General features: G+C 38.5%; 2 protein-coding genes across 5 annotated transcripts in view; one reads left to right on the top strand and one right to left on the bottom strand.

The window, feature by feature from the left end:
- The window catches only part of DZIP3 (DAZ interacting zinc finger protein 3), a 104,224-nt gene extending 94,672 nt beyond the window's left edge, over nt 1–9,552 (bottom strand). Inside the window, exons 1-2 of one of the 2 annotated variants that reach the window (XM_011932742.1) lie at nt 9,473–9,524; nt 8,940–9,004 (exon numbers count right to left, since the gene is read on the bottom strand). The gene's annotated coding sequence lies outside the window, so the exon portion shown is untranslated. Of the gene's footprint in view, nt 1–8,939; nt 9,005–9,202 lie in introns of both variants that reach the window. The other variant, XM_011932741.1, reaches the window with a different exon arrangement.
- Nucleotides 9,398–14,558, top strand: part of KIAA1524 (KIAA1524 ortholog) — a 40,141-nt gene continuing 34,980 nt past the window's right edge. The window contains exons 1-2 of one of the 3 annotated variants that reach the window (XM_011932744.1): nt 9,398–9,777; nt 13,848–13,995. In XM_011932744.1, the coding sequence (XP_011788134.1) occupies nt 9,676–9,777; nt 13,848–13,995 (250 nt within the window). In that variant the 5' untranslated portion in view covers nt 9,398–9,675. Of the gene's footprint in view, nt 9,778–13,299; nt 13,398–13,847; nt 13,996–14,558 lie in introns of those variants that run through there. The other 2 variants (XM_011932746.1, XM_011932745.1) reach the window with 2 other exon arrangements.

Here is a 14,558-nt window from a genome sequence, read left to right as displayed (position 1 = left end):
CACATACTCCAAAGGTGGAATATTTTCAGCAATTTAAAAATATTATGTTGTCATTACAGTTGTTAGATAATAGAGACATAACACACGTAGAGATGGTAATCAACCAGGGAATGAGGAATACTTCTTTCATGTACTTGCCTCTACCACCACCAATGAAAGCTTGCCCTATTCACTTCCAGCTTGCTCCACCCATGTAAGAAAATTGGCAGCTCATTGTTATCTCAGAAAGGCATACATTTGCAACAAGGGTGTAGGTAAGAAGGCAGAGCAAGCTTTTGGTTATGAAGAGTTTTCTTTTCATATGATATTAACTGAGTGTATTACCTTGGGTTGCATTGAAAATAAGCTTAATTTTCATCAGCTCCTATGTGCCACGCTCTAAGCTATGCACCCTGAATAAACATCTGATCTTTACACAACTATGGAAGATAAACATTACTGTAATAAGTTTTAAAAATTAGGAAACGGAGGCTTATAGAGTTCTCATAGTTAATAAATCAGTAAGAGCAGAAATTCATGCCCCACATTTTACCAACTGCAATTCCATTTTCTTCCATGTCCCATTACTTCTAGTGCCATATTTAATTTTATATAAGCTTAATGTATAATTATGAGCTGGACTAGATAATATGCACATATGCATATTCAGAAACAAAACTATTTACACATTCTTATTACTCAGTAATACTGTATAAGTTATTAATCATGCCAGCCTAATATTTCATATCATTAGTCATATTAGTTTTGCTAAGAGTTTTTCTATTCAACAGAACAATTCAGATACTATACATGGTACTGAAATAAACAATGAAATGGACAATACTTCATGCCTGGTTAAATGATCTCTCAAAGCTAAAGATTTTTTAAAACAAAATCTCCAAACTTTTTTGATCACATATCCCTAAAACAGTAAAAGATCTGAGAATATGCTGAAAATATAAGAGTGTCAATTCACTTATAAATTAAAGGCAGGCATAACTATTATAACATAAAAAAGAATAAGATAAAAGCAAGTAAGAAAAGCTTTAATATTTGTTCCCACACCTCAATAGACAGTTTCACATAGCCCCTGAAGTGTGCAAACTGTACTTTGGACACTACTGTCTTAGAAAACAGCTTCATATTTTAATTCAGGAAATAGATATCCAGCCATTTCATAAGCCTGAGAGTATTTATTTTCTGAAAGACCAGAAATTTAAAAGTGAGATAAGCAAAGACCCATGCTCTGCACCTATCTTGAAGATAGGTCTTTAAGCAATAGCAGTTACCAGGATTACTATTCCTTAACTTAAAAGTTATATTACTTTCATCTTTACTTATACTCATCTTACACTCAACACTGGATTCAGAAACAATGGATAGTACTTGCGTTTAAAAAAAAAAAAAGCAAGGCAACATTCTTATTCTGGGATAGATGTGATTAGATTTGAGATGTAGGATAAGATATGAAAATGGGGGAATACATATCCAAAATATTCAAACCTTGTACTCTTAACCTAAAGTTGAATGCTGTGAAATGTATAAAAAGAAAAAGCAGAAACTGTTTCAAAAGTGAAAGTTAACTTTATGGTTGGGCAAATCATTTAGAGTTTAGCTGAACTGTAATATTTGATACTTGTGAAAGAAAATAGGAAAAATAATTGTAAAAGGAGAATTAATATTTTTTAGATTTTCTGGCTTTGTGAAAAAGGTAACATTTCTGAAAAATGGGAGTTGACCCTAATCATACACTTAGTTTCCTGACTCTGCATAAAGGGTAGAATCAGATTAATATTAATATTTGAATTGTTTTAGCTACATGGGGCACAAGATTATCTAAAAGACCCCATGCCTAGACCTCTGCCAATTTTCTACTGCAGGATTTCTGACTTCATGCTGTGGAAACTGCGCCAATGAAACTTTTGTTCTACCAGCTATTTATGTCTACTGAATAATCCCTCAGTTTTAGATTTGGCTTCACGTCCCCACTAGAATGTAAGCCCCATCAAATTAGGAAAACTTTGTTTTCATTCCTTAGTGCCTAGAATAGAACCTGGCACACGTTAAGCATTCAATATTGCTTTAAAAAATGAACTCACCCACCCTTCTGCACACCTCAAGGCCTCTCTCTGAAGGCAGATGTAAACAGGGAGCCTGTGTGTAGATTTTAACAGCCTTCTTGGCTAACCTACAATTCTCCTTTAGAAGTCAAGAGGCAGCTCATATGCCACAAGTAAAAATGGTACCTGTAGACAACCATGGGGTCAAGACAGAACCTGCATCTTCTTGCAGTTAACTTCTGTCTGCTTTGCTGGTTCCTCCACATTTCCCCAACCTCTAAATACTTAACTCTCTTGGAGTTCAGTCCTAAAATGTCTTTTCTATCCAGACTTGGTCCTATATCTTTTAATCTCAAGGCTTTCAATTTCTATCTCCAACCCTGACCACTCCTTTAACTACCAATAATTTGATAGCCTACTCAACCTCTCCTGGATGTCTAACACCACAACATAACCTAACTAGAAATCCAGATATCTGCCCCTCCCCACAAGAAGGCTGAAGCAGAGCCACCCAGTCAATTCAGGCCTGGATCTGACAAATTGCAATCAACCACACATCTGTGGGCAAGAAATAAATGCTCATGGTCTCAACCATTGTATTTTGAGGTGATTTGTTATTTGGCATACATCAATTAGCACTCCATTCTATCTAAAATTGTAACACCTTGTCCTGACTTTGATACTTCCTATTTCTCCTCCCTTTTTTCACTCCTTAACACTTACTACTATCAGTCATGTAATTTTACTTATATACCTTATTGTCTATATCCCCCATTATAAGAAAACAACTTGGGTGGACATTTTTGTCTATTTGATTCACTGCTGTATCCCCAGAACATAGAAATGGACCTAGCATCAAGGGTTCATTAAATATTCAGGAGATGAATGAATAAACAACTAGCCCCGTATTCACACCCCGGTATAATTCCCATATTACAAGACTTAGCATGCTGCAAACTCTGCAGTTCTGTCAAAACTATAATTCACGTCTTCATTCAGTCTAATTCATCTACTATTACATAAACCCTGGTTAACAGAGATTATACATTCAGGATAGAAGACAGTATGTTCTTTCTAGATTTTTCCAGAAGAAATAAAGGAGTTAGACAGCACTACATTTGAGTTACAACATGCCGAGCAAGTGTTACTTACTTCCATCAGGTGTGTTTCTGAAACTATAAATTACGGAAAATATCTATGCAAAATCTAAAGCACAGACAGTAATAAAAATTTACAGGTGGGTGTGGTGGCTCATGTCTGTAATCCCAGCACTTTGGAAGGCTGAGGCAGGATTGCTTGAGGCCCAGCAGATTGAGTCCAGCCTGGGCAACATAGCGAGACCCTGTCTCTACAAAAAAATTAGGCAGGTGTGGCGGTGCCTGCCTGTAGTCCCAGATACTCAGAGGCTAAAGTGGGAGGACTGCTTGAGCCCAGGAGCTGGAGGCTGCAGTAAGCTATTTTTTTTTTTTTTTTCAGACGGAGTCTTGCTCTGTCACCCAGGCTGGAGTGCAGTGGCCGGATCTCAGCTCACTGCAAGCTCCGCCTCCCGGGTTTATGCCATTCTCCTGCCTCAGCCTCCCAAGTAGCTGGGACTACAGGCGCCCGCCACCTCACTCGGCTAGTTTTTTTGTATTTTTTTAGTAGAGACGGGGTTTCACCGTGTTAGCCAGGATGGTCTCGATCTCCTGACCTCGTGATCTGCCTGTCTCGGCCTCCCAAAGTGCTGGGATTACAGGCTTGAGCCACCGTGCCCGGCCGCTGCAGTAAGCTATTAATCATGCCACTACACTCCAGCCTGGGCAACCAAGTGAGATGCTGTCTCCCCTAACAAAAAAAAAAAACCAAAAAAACAAAAAACAAACAACAACAACAACAACAACAACAAAAATTCACGAAGAGAAATTTTATGCCAATCTTTGAAGAATGGAGGAATTGGATACTTAATATTTTACCCTAAAAAAATACCGTGTGTTCCCACAGTATTCTATTTATCTTAATAGTACTTATTCTGGTTTGTCTATTTCACCAACAAAATCTAACCTCTGAAAAAGAAATGGCATTCAATAAACATTTCATGAATAAATGACTATCAGCATTTAAAAATGTATTTACCTGACTGGTTAAAATTATTATACATTTTTAAGTGAAATGGAGATGTTTACTTTAGCTACTTTTTAAAAAAGTTTTTGGTCTATTAGCCTTCACCTTCTGCTGTGAAGAAAAAACCACAAAACCAAAATATAAAATACATGGCATAAAATAAATGACTTTAATGCAAAAATATAGTAAGGAATGCAGCCATAAAAAAGAACAAGATCATGTCCTTGTCAGGAACATGCATGCATGGAACTGAAGGCCATTATCCTTAGTGAATTAATGCAAGAAAACCAAATACCGCATGTTCTCACTCATAAATGGGAGCTAAATGATAAGAACACATGGACACAAACAGGGGAACAACACACACTGGGCACTATCGGAGGGCAGAGGGTGGGAGAAGGAAGAGGATTAGGAAAAATAACTAATGGGTCTTAGGCTTAAAATCTGGGTGATGAAGTATCTGTACAACAAACTCCCATGAGACAAGTTTACCTATGTAACGAACCTGCACAAGTGCCCCAAACTTAGAAGTTAAGGGTGTGTGTGTATGTGTGTGTGTATAGAGAGAGGAAATGTACTAAGACTTCAAGTTTTAAAAACCTAGAAAAATAACAAAGTAAATAAAAGATGAATTATGAATGTATATGGATGAAATTAATAAAGACAACAGTAATTAGTGATTCTAAAATCAAAGAAAAATGAGAATTAATAAAATGAAAGTGGTTCTTGAAAAGCTGAATAAAATGGATAAACCCTTGGAAAGCTCAACTAAGAAAAAAATATAGATAACATTAGAATGAAAATGGAAATTTAAAACTATGAGATTAAGAGAATTACTGGAATAGTGAATACAACTTTTTATCAGTAAATGTTTAATACAGAGAAACAATTATTATGCTAAAAAAACTCTATATCTAAAATTACGGAAAGGCAGAATAAATGATTAGATCTATAACTATATTAGAAATTCAAGGTCAGGCATGGTAGCTCACGCCTATAATTCCAGGATTTTAGGAGGCTGAGGTGGGCGGATCACTCAAGACCAGGAGTTTGAGACCACCTGGGCCACATGATGAAACTCCATCTCTACAAAAAATAGAAAAATTAGCCAGGCATAGTGGGGCATGCCTGTGGTCCCAGGGAGGATGAGGTGAGAGGATAAACTGGGCCCGGGGAGGTCAAGGCTGCAATGTGCTGTGATCACACCGCTGCACTCCAGCCTGGGGAAGAGACTGAAACCATATCTAAAAAAAAACAAAACAAGAAATCCAAATATTTGCTAATTTTCTACCATCTACCACTAAATAAGCTATCAAGCTTAGTTATTTTACAGACCAGCTGTGTACAGCCTATAAGGATCAGAAAATTTCTATGATTCTTATTATCCCACAGCATAAAAAAGATGAAGCATTTCTAATATCTTTTTCAAAGGCAACATATAACCCAAATTTGATGTGAGAATAAAGAAAAATATTACTGAAAATGCTCACTTATAAACAGGTATGTAATAAAATCCTGAATAAAATACCAGCAAATCAAAGCCTGAAGCATAGAAAACAGGATTGTTACTACTGTCTGCGTGACCTTAGGCAAATTACTTCCCCTTCCTCTGTCTTAGTTTTTTCATCTGAGGAATGGCGATCATTACAGTACCTACAGCATGCCATTGTTATAAAGATTAGATAGGTAAGTAGAAACTCCTTAAAATAGTGCTTGGCACATAGTAAATGCTCAGTAAGTGTAAACTATTATTACCCCAAAAACAAAAAGGCAACATAATCCACTGTGTTATAATTTTAAAGTGAAAAATATATAAATGTGAAAACTAGGTAATTTTTGGCAGACATTTTTTAGAATGAAACAGATATAAAAACCAATCTCTTAAACATGAGAAAAGCCACAAATTATACTAAGTGTTAAAACACTGTTCATTCTCATTAAATTAAGTAATATAACAAAAATGTTCAAAGTTAACATGATTTTCCATATGTTGGAGCTTACACTAATGCAATAATGTAAGACAACAAATACTGGAAGAGGTGAGGTAATTATTTGCAGATGATATATAGGTAGAAAGTCTATGTAAACCAATCTCAGGATAAACGTAGTGAGAAATAAACATAGTAAGAATCAAACAAGACAGTATGACAAACTATATAACATTTCATTGAATACAAAATATACCCTGAATACTTTTCTTTGTTATTGTTGCCCACACTGCCCAGGCTGGAGTGCAGTGGGACAAACATGGCTCACTGTAGCCTTGACTTCCCAGGTTCAGGCGTTCCTCAAACAATTGCCTCCTGAGTAGCTGGGACTACAGGCATGCACCACCCACACCCAGCTAATTTTTTGTTATTTTTAGTAGAGATGGGGTTTTACCATATTGCCCAAGCTGGTCTTGAACTCCTGGGCTCAAGATATCCTCCTGCCTCAGCCTCCCAAAGCGCTGGGATAAAAGGCATGAGCCACCACGCGTGGCATACCCTTAATACTTTCTATTAACTAACTCAGCGGTATCTGTATCTTCTCATTCATCCAACCTAAAAACTTAGTATCTGCTAGACTCATCCCTCTCTTCACTCCTCACATCGAGTATCAGTCACCAAATCCTACCTATTTTACCTAATATATATTTCTCAAATTTGTCACCTCTTTTCTATCTCCACCTCAATTATCTTGGTTATCCTTTAGAAAGCTCCAGAAAATTAGTGTCCCTCTTTCCAGTCTTATCCCCAAAATCATATTTCATTTAGCTGCCAGAGTAATTAACCTAAAAACAAACCTGACTAGACAAGGTGCCAGTTTAAAATCAGAGATTGCCATGGACTTCAGGATGGAGTCCAAGTTTAAGGATACTAAGGCCTTTGGTCATCGGGACCTAGACTCATCTGTTTTGTTTTGTTTTGTTTTGTTTGACAGGGTCTCACTCTGCCACCCAGGCTACAGTGCAGTGGCACAATCACAGCTCACTGCAGCCTCAAGCGATCCCCCAACCTCAGCCTCCAGAGTAGCCAGGACTACAACTGAGCACAACCATGCCCAGCTAATTTTTTCATTTTTTGTAGAGATGGGGTTTCACTATGTTGCCTAGGCTAGTCTCCAACTCCTGGGCTCAAGGTCTTTCTGCCTCAACCTCCCAAAAAGCTGGAAATTAAAGGCATGAGCCACTGCTCCTGGCCTCCTCTTCCTTTTCTTCCCTTTTTGAGGCCTAAAAGTATGGATCAGTGTTTTTCAAATTAGGATATGCAAGTATCTCTGATTAAAAATGTCAAGACTTATCACAGCTAGAAACGGTACATCTTACTAAACTTACATCATCAATTTTGAAGATTTTTTAAGAAAGACATTGATATTAAATACAGAAGAGAATGCAAAATTTGCATGACTGCTTAAGTCAAAATCCAACAAAGATGGCACTGATAGCAGGCAACTTTGAGCATTACCCTGGGGTTCTGAATGGGGATGGTGCTGACACTCTTGTCAGTACGGATGAAAAGTCTAACACTATCAAACTCTGATCATTTCATTTGCCAATGAGCCACTGACTGTAACACTGAGAACTTAATTATGCCAGATGACAGCTGACACTTTATATTAATTCATTTTTTAACCATCTCCAAGACTGTATAGGACCTCATCTCTACTCCTCTCCTCCTCATTCTTTCTACACTAGCCACATGGCATCCTTGTTGTTCCTGGCACACAGTAACCCACTCTAGGGTCTTTCTCTGCCATTTCCTGTCTAAAAACGTTTTCCCATAGAATACGGCTCCCTTTCTCAACTCCTTGAAGCACTTCCCCAGATGTTGCTTTCTTAATGAGGTCTATCCTGACCTCCCCATTTCCCTTATCAATTACCAACGTTATTCTAGAGTAATAACGTCTATTTTCCTCTTTATATCATTTTCCTTATTTATTGTGCTTATTATTTGGTTCCCTACCAGAATGTAAGTTGCATGCCAGTAGTATTTTTGTTTTATTCACTGAATCTATTGTGTCTAGAAAAGTGCTTAGCACATTGTAGATTCTCAATGAATGAACAGTCCTATGAAACAGGTATTTCTCTTGGCCAGATTTTACCTAAAGAAGATTCTGAAGTAGTGAGAGCTTGCCTAGAGTCACAGCGTCAAAGGCGGAGCTAGAATCTGTAAGCAACCTGGCTCTCTACTCTTTACCATTGCTGCATGTTACTGCATGGTGCCTTGCATTTATGTGGTGAATTTCAAAAATACTTTTTTCTATGTTTCCCTTACTAGACAGTTCCCTCGCAGCAGGGGATACTATCTTCATCTCTGTGCCCTGACCGGCAGTTTCTAACCCATGTTACACGCTCTATAATTGTCTACGGAATGAATGAAAGCATGAATGAACACATAAGCTACCCAAAGACTTTTACATGAAAGTCCCAACTGGTTAAATCATTTTTACCTTTCAGATTTCGTTTTAAACTTTTGTAAAAAACAAAGCCAAAACACCAAACCTGTCTTCAAAAATCTAGTAACTCAAAAAATGCTTTCTGAAGTGAAAAAACATGATTTCTAAAAAACGATTTAATTAAATGGAAATGTACCCTATTCTTACAATTTCTACATCCTGGTTTTTAAAGCTTTATTCGACGTCAGGAAATATTAAGCAAAAACCTCCAAAACCAGTAACTGATTCGCTTCATTATATACACATGCAGTAATATTAAGTTATCTCCGATCAAAAAAACGCAAATAATAGTGCCATTTTCGTAGACATTGAGAATTATAAAACAAACAATCATGCCAGAGAGAAACAGACACCTTCACTTACAAAAACTGACGCTAACGAAAACACCCTCCGGAGCAATACCTGGCCCAGGGTCAGCAGGAGGTAGCCTTCTCGAATAAATGTGACAAATACTATGGTCAGGGCATGACTAATTTGCCACATAATGCCAACGTCCATAGGTTGACTCTGAGAAACTACCATCCCTGGGCAGAAGGAGCGGGTGTAGGAGAGATTTAAAAACGAGGCCCCTTCCAGGCCGCCTCAAAATCTAGGGCCCAAAGATTCTTCTCCTCGGAGCTCCTCACCGTGTCTAGACTAGGGGCAAGCGACCATTTCTCAGGTAGAGGATGACGCACAAAGGAAAAACCGGCCATCCAGCATGAAGGACGAGGAAGCGCACGAAAACACAGCGCACAGCTGAACGAGGGAATCCCCTTCGCCTAACCGATTCCTCCCCCGAGAAATCGCGAGATTTCTCGCCTTCACGGGATCTCAAGCCGAAACCTCGCGGCCTCTCAGACGAGGGTGGGTTAGCAGGGGCAGCTCCCAACCCCCGTCCCGGACCCACACAACACTTCGACCCCTGGCCCACCCCGGCCGTCACCGAGCACGGTCCCCCAGAGTGCCTAGTTTCTTCCGGAGCCCGACCGGATCCGGAAGCTTCTGGGAACGAGGGGGTGGGACCGAAAAAAAAAAAAATCAAAAAAAGCGCGGCGAAAGCTAAAGGCCGGCGCAGGCTGGGAGGTGGTGGTCCCCAAGCCGGGCCGCGGCCGGTGCGATGGACTCTGCTGCCTGCTTGAAGTCCTTGCTCCTGACTATCAGTCAGTACAAAGCCGTGAAGTCAGAGGCGAACGCCACTCAGCTTTTGCGGCACTTGGAGGTGAGAGGCTCTGGGGTGGAGGACAGATGGGGCTCCCCTAGTAATTCTTAGTTCACAGTGAGTCCGAGGAGTGGCGGCCCCAGCCTGGGGAAAGAAAGGACGGTCCTTCGATCCATCTGTTGTCTTTTCGTACTGGTAAAGGCGAGTGAGTGTCGGGGTTCCGCTGGCCGCAGCGAGAGGCAAGAGCGCCCACTGAAGGCTCTAGGAAAAGTGGGAGTGGGGCAAAAGGTTGGGAGGTTTAGGCTGTGTTTCGAGTAGGTAACGGAAAAAGCTCGGAGCTTTATCTTTTCCTTTGCTTCTAGTTTTGGTTTTTCTACGAAACCAAGCGCTCAATACACAGCTATTCTCAGTGACGGAAAGTCATGATTAAAACTTGGTTTTGCTCTTCGGTAATCTATAATTGAATTTGTTGCTTCCTGCTCTTATTTGAACTCGGGTTGAACTCAAACTTGAAAAGCATTACTTCATCCTTAAGAAGCAGTTCCCCTTCCTAGTAAGCGTAATCCTTTTTCTTTACCAAAATACATTGCTCACAGTTTTTTATTCCTAGAATGCTGAATTGCCTTTTTTTCTGTTAGTTCTAGTGATATGTGTTCAGACGATACCATTTGTTTTAGAATCTTAATCTTCTGCTGTCATTTGTTTTGCATTTACGGAATTCAAACTAACATTGACCTCAGTTTAATTTTTTTAAAGCTGAGTTAAGGCTTATTTTAACTCTCTGTGTCACAGCTCTCTTCTGTTAAGATAGAATTGAAGATAATTTTAAAATATATTGTATTTGTTATATTAACCCTATGACAAAAGACTAATGTGCCAAAGATTTGTAAAATATTACAGACAAAAATGATTTCAAGTAGTAGAGCAACAGCAGGTGTTAGTGAATCTGCTGTGGTATTAAATGTGTCTGTCTTCTTGAGCTTCACTGGTGCTCCTCTTCTCCCTACTTCAGGTGCCCCTCTCCTAAGTACATTTGTTTTCTCTTTTTCCTTCATTACTTAAGAAGTATCTACAAACCTAATAGTTAAGATGTTAGCTATTAAATGCTTAAGGCTTTGCTTCTGAATTAGCATAGACTCCAGAAGCCGTAGAATAAGCAGGGCAGTCAGTTTATTTTAAAACTTGGGAATTAAGCATTTTGTATGCTGTTCTGAAACATTACCTTTCTTTGAATAAACAGGTAGGTTGTGCATTGAAAGAAATTTAAGGCCAAGCACAGTGGCTCACACCTGTAATCCCAACACTTTGGGAGGCTGGATCACCTGAGGTCGGGAGTTCGAGACCAGCCTGGCCAACATGGCGAAACCCCATCTCTACTAAAAATACAAAAATTATATGGGCGTGGCGTCTCTCTGTTGTCCCAGCTACTTGGGAGGCTAAGGCAGGAGAATCGCTTGAACTCAGGAGGCTGAGGTTGCAGTGAGTTGACATCGCTCCACTGCACTCCAACACTCCAACATGGGTGACGGAGCAAGACTCCGTCTCAAAAAAAAAAAAAAAAAAAAGAGAGACTTAAACAAAATATGGGATGAGGCCTTTACCGTATTCCTAAACTTTCAAGGGGTTTACAGAAAACTCTTCTACCATTGTTGCAAAGGTATGAAGGGCACTGGCTTCAGGTTACTACTACAAAGGACTTTCTGTAATTAAGAGATAACATACATACAGAGCATAAAGTGCATTAATCTTAAGTGAAGAGTTTGATAGTTTTTAATATATAGGTACCGTAGCTACCATATTGGTAGCTAACATATAGGTAGAGTAGTAGCTACCACCTGTATCATGATATAGAATATTTCTAGCCCCATAGGGTTTCTTCATTGCCCCTTCACATAAGGTTCAGGTAAGTAGACTCATACAGTATGTACTCTGGTGTCTGGCCTTTTCTGCTTGATGTAATCTGTGAAATTCATGTTGCACAGGTACCACTACTTCATTTCTTTTTTATTATTATTGCTGTGTAGAGTTCTATTGTATAAGTGTACCACAGTTTACATACACTTGCCTGTTGATAGGCATTTGGGTTGTTTACATTTCTGGGTGGAATTATGAATAAAGCTGTTGTAGACATTTCATACATTTTTGGGGATATATGCACACATTTATATACTTAGGAGTAGAATTGTTGGAGCATTGAAAAGGCCTATGTTCTGTTTTAGTTGAAACTGTCAAACAATTTTCTGAAATAGACCATTTTGCCTTCCCACTAGCAATATGTGAAATTTGCCATCACTCATCCACACCCATCATTGATGTTTTCATATTTCTTAACTTTAACCATTTTGGTTGACAGTATTTGTATTTTTAATGGTGAATGTCTTTGTGCAGACTTCATGAGTGTGAGACCTGAGTATGCAGAGAGAGATAGGTATCATGTGAAAGGAGATTATTCATTCTTCTGTACTTCTCCCACCCTTTTTTATAGCCCCATGCAGAGTGTAGGCTTTGAATGTTTGATGACTGGCAAAGCTGAGCTAATCTGATTTTTAATGATGGTTTTCATAGCACTAGTTTTGTGTAGTGATTAAAAGCATGAATTCAGGAACCAAGCTGCCTGGGTATGAATTCCAGTTGTGCTTCTTTACTATCAGTGTGTGCCTCAGTTTACTCATCTGCAAAACAAAATAGTGGTACCTACCTTATAGAGTGATTATGAAGATAAAAAGAGTTCACATATGTTAAGTGCCTAGATCGATGCGTAGGCCAGGATAAGCGCTATATAAGTATTAGTTATTATTAAAATAAATTATCTTTGTATTAAGACATTCAGTGTATATGAGTAAAGGGAAAAACTTGTAAAGCAATTTTTATTTTACCTAGTACATCTAATTATTACATGTTAGACAATTTATGTCATTGAGATACAGGACCAATCCTGTAGATAATCATTTTTAAAACAGAAAGTGTCTGACTCTGGAGAGCTAGATTTATAAATAAGCAACAGGGTAATGCCCAGAGTATTTCCTACCCCAGAATATCTGTTACTGGTGTCTGTACTTTCATATTTGGACTTATTTTTTCTGTTACAGACTTTTACTTTAGTAATGTTAAAACACTCCCTGGGAACAGATAATGTGAAACTTTTATCAGCAAAGCTTTAGAAGAAAAACTGATGTGGGTGAGAGAATAAAGGGAGGATACAGAAAGGAAAGTTTAGAGGGATGCTAAAGCAGCCTGCTTAGGCTTGATCTTATTAAAATAAGTATTAAGGACAGATTTAGTCTTATTCTAAGGTAACTAATGGTTTTTCCATCTTTGTAGAAAAGATATGCTTTATAATAAATACATCTCTAAAGTGTGTTGAAAATTCATGCTTTGTGACAACTGCTTTTGGCCTTCAGTTCCAGCTTTACCTCCTCTCTTCTCTCTTTCTGTGTGTGTGTGTGTGTGTCTGTGCATGCATGTATGTGGCTTACAGATTACAAGAAAGTAAAAAGAAATGGAATAATCAGAAATAAAATTTTTCAATGCTTTGCCTGCTACTTCAAAAGAAATTCACTTTTCACTTCCTTCTTTGTACTCCCTTAACTTCTGAGCTCACCTGTTGTCTTTGGAAAGGAGCAGAAGGAATAATCACATAGCTACCCTCTGGGCTTCATTTTTCATTTTTCTCCCTCAAAGTGAGTAGAATGTACTAGAATTTATTTGCAAAGTAAATGTATTGGTAGTAGAGTGCAGATTTGTAGGCTATGCCTTCATTGCATGTTCAGTGTAGTGTGAAGGAGAAATATTGCCAGGAACTTAAAAGTTTGCTAACTTAGGAAATAGAAATATAATGCACTGTAGGGTAGTATAATAGGCAGACCTAACTGAGATAGTATAAGAAACTAAGAAAAGCTTCCTGGTGGAAATTATTTTAAACTGAGATCCAAATGATTACTTTAGCTAGTGAGGGAGGGATTAGGGAATTGATAGGTAATCTAGGCAGGGGTGAATTTTTCACAACATGTGTGAAATTTTTAAATTGGGAAGGTAGCAGTGGCACTTTGAAGGAACTGAGTTTATTTGAAATGGAGAAGAGATAAAAATTGCCATCTCTTAACCAACACATTTTGATTACTATTTTATAGGTAATTTCTGGACAGAAACTCACACGACTATTTACATCAAATCAGATATTAACAAGTGAATGCTTGAGTTGCCTTGTAGAGCTACTTGAAGACCCCAACATAAGTGCTTCACTGATCTTAAGTATTATTGGTTTGCTGTCTCAACTAGGTAATGCATTTAATTTCTCTTTTTTAGTTTTTGGAAGATGTATGAACAATATTTTAAAGTGCAGGCTTAGTTATAGAATCTCTTAAAGAATGATTCACCTTCAAAGACTTCTCAATCTAATGCTCATTGTGAATCTTTTGAAAGAGGGAAATATTTTATGCAGCATTTCTAAAAATATTGGACCAAGGAATCTGAAGCATGTGAAAGGTTCAGTGTTCTACAGAGAAGAATGCACTTTGGGAAATACTGGACTACTTTCGAATTAAAAAACAAAACCCCACACATAATGTCAGTATTAAATACACCACCAGAAAGTCATAGCTACTGATCAAAGAATCATCTTCTGTAATAGATTACGCTGAATTTAGAACTAAAGGTAAAAGTACTGATATTGGGTTTGTTTTAAGACAGAGTCTCGCTCTGTTGCCCAGGCTGGAGTGCAGTGGCGTGATCTCTGCTCACTGCAAGCTCCGCCTCCCAGGTTCACGCCATTCTCCTGCCTTAGCCTCCCGAGTAGCTGGGACTACAGGCGCCCACCACCACACCTGGCTAATTTTTTGTAT

The sequence above is a fragment of the Colobus angolensis genome, unplaced genomic scaffold (genome assembly GCF_000951035.1).
Source record: "Colobus angolensis palliatus isolate OR3802 unplaced genomic scaffold, Cang.pa_1.0 Scaffold98, whole genome shotgun sequence".
Classification (NCBI taxonomy): domain Eukaryota; kingdom Metazoa; phylum Chordata; class Mammalia; order Primates; family Cercopithecidae; genus Colobus; species Colobus angolensis.
The sequence above is the reverse complement of the archived record's forward strand: the minus strand, read 5'-3'. Positions and strand labels throughout refer to the sequence as shown.